This window comes from Egretta garzetta, unplaced genomic scaffold (assembly GCF_000687185.1).
Source record: "Egretta garzetta isolate BGI_Z169 unplaced genomic scaffold, ASM68718v1 scaffold2, whole genome shotgun sequence".
Lineage (NCBI taxonomy): Eukaryota > Metazoa > Chordata > Aves > Pelecaniformes > Ardeidae > Egretta > Egretta garzetta.
In genome coordinates, this window is record NW_009258894.1 from 1232251 (window position 1) to 1239294 (window position 7044).

Here is a 7044-nt window from a genome sequence, read left to right on the forward strand (position 1 = left end):
CTTGCTTTTGTTTATTAAATCATTTCATGCTCACCATGGAATTCTTGTTTTCTATGGATAAGCAAACCAAAGTAATGACATTTTTTCTCAAGATATCAGTAATAAGTCTGTTTCATAAACCAGTTTAGTAGAATAGCAACTCTTTCATTTATTATTGCCTTAACTGTTCTGGCTAGGTATGTAAAAAAGCATACTGCAAATAATATCAGGACTAAATCTAATTTTTCTTATTAAGCTCTTAAATTTGAGGAACTGATCTGCTGATAGTGTGGAAACTTAATAGAGGTAGCGATATCAGTAGCATGCAATTAATTGCAATCCAGCTGCTTCTATGGATGCTACAAACAACAGCTTCACTTAGATTAAATAAAAGTGGAAGTCAAAGTAATTTCAAGCCAGCACTCCACAAAACAAGCAAACAAATCTGTCCTGTTTAAAAACCTATTCTTTATTGTATTAAATGTTAAGCCTTTATCTGAAAAAATGTGACTATTTTAAGATCATGTAAATATGACTTTGTTCCTGTAGTTCAGTTTGAAGCAAGCCCTTGTGTGTCTCTTGAGTCATCACAAACCTCACTGTCTCCTTCAACTGTTGGTGAAAATCGTCTGTCGAGTACAGGGAACAGAAGAAGTAAAAGACACGCAAGCAAAAAATTATACAGGTAATTTGCCTTAGCTCTCAGAAACTAAAGATGAATTGGAAAGCTAGGTCTGGACCCCTTGACTAATAGAATCACAGAATCATTTGATTGGAAAGGTTGGAGAAGACCTTTAAGATCATCAGGTCCAACCATTAACCTACACTGCCATCCCACCACTAAACCATCTCTCTAAGCCCCTCGTCTACCCATCTTTTAAACACCTCCAGGGATGGGGACTTGACCACTTCCCTGGGCAGCCCATTCCAGTGCTTAATAACCCTTAACGATGTGTAAAATCTCAATCTGTCTTTAAAATGATCCTTTTTGGTGTTCAAAACATACCAAGTTTTTATAGAAATCTTAAAATCACCAGATCTTGCGATGTGGCAAAATGGAGCTCAAAACAAAATCTGGTATAGTAGCCTCCTGTGCCTATTAAAAAAGCTTGACAAGAAGGCAATAGAAGAAGTAAAACTAGAGGAAATAACCATAAATAAATGTCAGGATGTTTTCATTGCCCTCATAAAGAGTTTTTTATGTGTCACTTCTTCCCCTCTGTCCTCCCAGGGCTGAATCAGGAAAGACAGGTTGTTTTTCTCCAAAGATTAGCCGAAAAGAAATGGTTCGTAGGTCATTGCGCTTGAAGTTTGGTTTGGGGAAAAGCAACAGAGAAATGGTAAGTATTCTGTTTCTAACTCGGTCTTCTTGTTACTGTGCAAATTTTAATCCTAAATTTTGGGCACTGCTTTTCAGTAGCAGGAAGGACTTATTTGGTAATGGAGGGATCACAGCATAACTGGACCTTCTATCATGTACAAGAAGCCCTAGGTTTATTTTCACAGCAATAACTGATCAGCTTGTACTGCATTTGGTTGGGATGGGCAGGAGGCTGGGGGAGGGGACAGCTGGGACAGCTGACCTGAATCAATCAAGGAACTATTCTTTGCCATATAATGTCATGCTTGCCAATAAAACTGGGATGGGAGCAGTTTTTGCAAAGTAACCACTGCTCAGGGGCTGGCTGGTCATCAGTCTACTTGTCGTGAGTGATTGCTTTTGTATCACTTGTAGGTCTGGGGGTTTTCTGTATTGGTGTCATGTCCCCCCTACACTCCCCTTTTTTCCTTTCCAGTTCTTTCCCTCTTCCTGCTGGGGAGTGGGGAGAGAGAGCAAATGGCTGGGTGGGAGCTTACCTGCCAGCTGGGGTCAAACCACCACATTTGTGATCAGTAGGGTCTCACAGTTCCTGAAATAGTGATTCTGTGCATAGGCCCTGTAATATCAGCACGTTCAGAGTGTACTTAAGCCTACCTTACCGCAGGCGGGTTGTTCCGTACCCGGTTGTACAGAGAATCGAGGGAAGATGAAGTATGGTCAAGAAAAGGCTGCTATGACTGATTTGCATAGCCTTTTCCTGGAGGCTCCTCTGTAAATGAGATTCCAAGTTTATATGAAAGTAATTAACACCTTTTGTTTGTTCAAGAATATTGTATCAGGATGTGCGGTTGGTAATAGATCTGAAAATATTGGAAGGCGTCTTGCAAGTCAACAAGGTTTGGAAAGCAGAACTGAATGTGCAAAAAGAGATCTACTCTTCAGCCCATGTGTCAATGAAAATTTCTCTAAGAGAGGTAAGTATCTAACAGAATGTATTAGGTAGGGAAAACTTTTGCTTTTGTAAAGCAAAAGTAACTTTATCCATAAAGGTGTAAAAGCAAATTGGATTAAAAGTTCTTCTAGCTACTAGGACAAAAGTTACTTGGATGTTAGTGGCTCCTGGGGAAAAAAAGAGTCAGTTTAGGACAGGCTTGTTGTGTTTCTGGTGTTTTTTAGTAGTTCTCTTTTGTTAGTTAAGCAAGATGAGATAAGTGATTTCAGTTCTTAATATTACAACTTTTTTTTCACATCTCTGAAACTTAAGGGAATAATGGCATCTTTAAATTCAGTCCTGCTTTGATAATTAGGCTGTTTTAGCAATAATTTTGCTTATAATGATCATTAAAATCCTGAGTTATTATTCTTAAACACTGTGATATTTATTTTAAGGTTCAAAGAATGTGAGTAAGTCAGAAGAAAACTTGCTAACTCCAAAATGTCATGATAAAGTAGTTCACCGGATGTCATGGAATAGTCCTACTGTTACAGATTCTCAGGCGATCGGCAAGAACGAGGCAATTCTGCCAGGACACCCTGAAATGGGAATCTGTTCTTCGGAATCTGCTTTGGTATTTGGAAAGCCACCAGTTGTTCCAGACAAATTCAAATCCACAACTGTAAGCAAACAAGACAACAGCTTAGAACTTCTGCTTTGTGAAGAGGAAAGTAATTCAACTGCAGAAACTTTACTGAAAGTTAAGCAAGCCTTCTCTGCATCTGGAAGTAATCTTCACAATTTGATAGGTGATAAAAAATCTTCCTTCTCAGGTGTAGCAGGTAAAATGTTAAATGAAACTCTGTGTCTCACAGGGCCCAATCTGGAGAAAGAATTGCTAGCTGAAGAAGTTTCCGAAAATCTAGTAAATACGAAATCCAGAGACCTGTTGCACCAATTTAATCAATCTTATCCTATTGATAAACAGCAATCAAAAAAAGATGAAATTAAAGGTTTGGAGAAAAACTTCAAAACTTCTATTGAGATTGAACTTCAGGTCCCGAAACCAGACATAAAAAATGTTACAGAACTTCCTGTGCCTCAGGTACTGGCCAGAGAAGACAAGCTGACTGTTCAGAACAGTTCCTCAAAAGATGACTTACATAAATCGGATTCCTTTGGAAGAAAAGAGGAAATAGAATTAACACACTCGCAAACAGCTGAAAACTGTATGGTAAAATGCTGTAATTTGGAAGAAGATACAGCTAAATTTTCTGTGGCAGGACAGCTTCCTACTTTGCAGTTGCCTACATCACAAAATAAAGCAGGCAACCAATACTTGCAGGATGAAAATTCTGATAAAACTTTAACTAAAACATCAGCTGCACCTGACCATGGAAAGGTTTCTGACCACATACAATGGTTCAACAAGCTTTCATTAAATGACCCAAGTTCTGCAAGCAAAACTAAACCACCTCTTAAGTTTCAACGTACTCCTGTTAGGCAGTCTGTAAGAAGAATAAATTCCTTATTGGAGGCTCACAGACGGTCTGTAAGCTCTCAGCTGCTTAAAGCAAGTGATGTCGGTTCACCGCTTGTTAAATCTTTGAGCTGTGATTCTGCACTATTCTCCTGCACAGAAAAGCCCTCAAAGAATTCTGTGGCTTTGCCACTCAGGGGTGAAAGTACCTGTGACCAAGTTTCTGTATCTCATAAGCAGCTAGACTTAACATCCAAATCATGTTGCAGGCAGTTAAATCCATCAGACAAGCCTGACGTTTCTGTCAGAACTGCTGGAATCCATGAACAGAAAGCAACTGTTCACCCATCAAAGTCTGTTCTAGAAGATCTAACCAATCATGAAACAGTGAAATCCAGTTTAAAAGTTAACGTAAATATAAATATTCCAGGTGTTGCCCAAGAAAAATCTACAATCACAAGAAGTGCTGCAGGGAAAGAAAAAGTTCGTTATAGAGGCTCTCCAAAGAACCCCATATCTAAAGTGAAACTGCTACCGACTGCAAAACCAGTAGATCTGTAAGATCAAATATGATGGCTAAATGGGCTTACTGTAACTTGGTTAACTGTTGGAAAATCTAAATTTGTACCATTATTTTTTTAGCTCAAATTATTTGTATTTTTTGATTTATTTTTTTAACTGTATGAGTCATGGACTTGTACAAATAACAATTTGGTTTGATGCCGAGGTTTTCTTCATTTACTGAAACTTTTGTAAATGCTAGTCAGTTCACCCAAATGAATTTGACATCAAAACCAAAAAACATGTTTTTACAAACGTTTGTGTTCAATCTGGTATTTGATTATCTCAGCTTCTAGAAACAAAACAATTTTTGCAGTATTTAGCCTAAGTACCAAGTTTAAAAAAAAAAAAAAAACCACCAAAAAAATCCCCCCCAACTCAGACATTTAAAGCAAAACTAACAGACGTGTGGAAGAAAATGTCTTGATGCTGAGTATTGGTAGATAAATTTATTTGCTTCTTAGTTTTAAGAGTATTGTAGCACTAATTTGATATTAAAGTTGGGACCTTACACCAGCTCTTCTACTTCTGAGACAGTGGGTTTTGTTTCTGTTGGAGTAAATTGGGAGCATATTTTCCTTGTTGAGTAGGTAAATAATTATATTTTGGTATGTGTACATACAGTGGGGAATTATTAGAACAAATGGAAAATAAATGTGTGGTTTATTCAGGAAGTGAGAAGTCTTAAAACTTCATCCAGCAATGTGTTCTGCAATAGGTACCAAGTATTTTCAGTTGTGAGCAGTATGATGTTTTATCTTAAAATGAAAGGATGGTTTTAACTTATTTTTAGAGTAATGGAATAGTGTTAGCTAGATGGTGCGGAAGCAGGTTTTAGATGCTGATAATGTTGCAAGAGACGAATGTAAAAAAGCCATAGTGTGTTACAAGTTGATTTGCACAAGCAAATGTTTACATCTTTTGGACTTAAAAACTGTTTATGTCTGTCATCAGTTGTAAAATTATTTAAGAGTAAACACTTGAAACTGTTCATTAGCTTTCTCTATGTGCTAATTGCTTTATTGGCAAAATGTAAGAGCTGAAAGCACTGGTTACTTTTGGTTTTAATAAAACCATTGGTTTTGTCCCTTTTCTGAGCCTGTTCTTCTATAATGACTTAGAAATTTAGATTATGTTGTCATATGTAGACTGTGGACATCAAAAATGAGTAAGTCGGAAAATATTGAAGTCGGAAGCGATTCTGTTCTGGCTCTCCTTTTTCTTCATCTCTGGTACATGTTGGTGATTCTCACAACTGGCAAAAGGCATGGTGCAACATAATTTAGCAGGAGCAGGCTTCTGAACTTTTTGAGTGATATGTTAATGAGAGGAATAGTTCTGCTTGCTTTCTGTTGCCTGCCTCCTTCCCCACATATCCACCAATTTATAGCTAAATTGGTTCTGTGGGTGACCTGGTGGATGCCTCTTGCCCCCATCAGCCTTGCTGAGCTCTGTTGTTACTTTATTGTTAAGATCTGACACTAGGGAAACAGCCATTGGAGGATCTTAACAGGATTGTTAAGTATTGGAAGCTTCAGCTACATGACATAAGGGAGCCAATGTAACAGTTCAGCAACCATCCAAAGATGAAGCTGCTTCTCCCTCCTCTGCTACATGCTCCTACCCTCTGCCTTGGGCTGGTGCTGGCAGATCCCTTGGTAGGCTGAATGCAGGTGCTGGCGCACCGCGTTTTGTATCGTTTCACCAAGGTAAATAAAGCTCAGCAAAGCAACTGCCAGCTGTCGTAGCTGATGCGAGGAGATAAGAGATGGAAATAGGACAGAAAGAGATAAAGGCAATGTCATGAGGAAGAAAATGAGATCTGACTCCTCCCATAAGAGTGAGCTGTCACATCAATTTGCGTTTGAAAGAGCAAGACTTGAGATTTTTTTTCTGTTATGTACCAAATATTTTGAATGCTAATGTAGCTTTGACAAGGTGTCACGGGTGGAGCAGTGAATATTTTTGATCATCAGTGCAAGCCCTTTTTGAACCAAGAGACTTAAATGTCAGAAAGGAAGATTTTGCTAGGGGCTTGACAAACAAACCCTTAAATATTGGGAAAGAGCGTTGAAGAACGTTGTAGCCTCTGCTTTTAGAGGTTTTACAGAACAGTTTAGGCATGTGCTCCTTTACATAAAGTTGTTTGTATTTTGGAGAAAGGTTAGAAATGCTAGATGCCCTACGGGGGTCCCTACTGTGTAACCCTGCATGTTACTGACATGTGTAACGTACCAGAGACCAGCAAAAAGAGAGAGCAGTCTACATTCGGGAGTGTAGTTTGTGGATCCGTTGCAGTGTATGGGGTACAGTCTTGGTGTTTTTCTGTAGGTAGCTATCCTAAAATGGAACATGTCCCATTCGTGTGGGTAGCAACGAAGGTGTGTTACATAAAGCAGCCTTTCAAAATCGCCGTTTTGCCAAGTGCTGTGGAGCAACAGGCTTTGTTTAGCACGATGGGGTTATGGTTGCCTTTTTGTAAGCCTCTGCTCTGGGTGATGTGTAGAGATTTGCTTAACCTGGCGGCCTTTACCTGCAAGGACTTGGGGATGGCTGCCATCTTCTTACCTTGTAGACCCGCAGTTGGGCAGCGCTAGCGTTCCGTAAGTAAACCCTCCATCGCGTTATTCCGGGGAGAGAATTCGCAGTGGGAAGACGGGCACAATCCTAGGAATACGCAGTATCTTGTTTCTGTAACCGTCGTTCCATCAACAACCTTCAGCTTATTTTTAGACCATTGTGTTTAGCTGACGAGGGAGATCTTGAATC

General features: G+C 39.1%; 1 protein-coding gene across 2 annotated transcripts in view; it reads left to right on the forward strand.

Moving 5' to 3' along the window:
* The window catches only part of ARHGAP11A (Rho GTPase activating protein 11A), an 8881-nt gene extending 4538 nt beyond the window's left edge, over positions 1-4343 (forward strand). For both annotated transcript variants that reach the window (XM_035889802.1, XM_035889803.1), the window contains 4 exons: positions 529-664; positions 1211-1319; positions 2127-2274; positions 2690-4343. In XM_035889802.1, coding sequence (XP_035745695.1) covers positions 529-664; positions 1211-1319; positions 2127-2274; positions 2690-4275 — 1979 coding nt within the window. In that variant the 3' untranslated portion in view covers positions 4276-4343. The remainder of the gene's footprint in view (positions 1-528; positions 665-1210; positions 1320-2126; positions 2275-2689) is intronic.
* The last annotated feature ends 2701 nt before the right edge of the window (positions 4344-7044 follow it).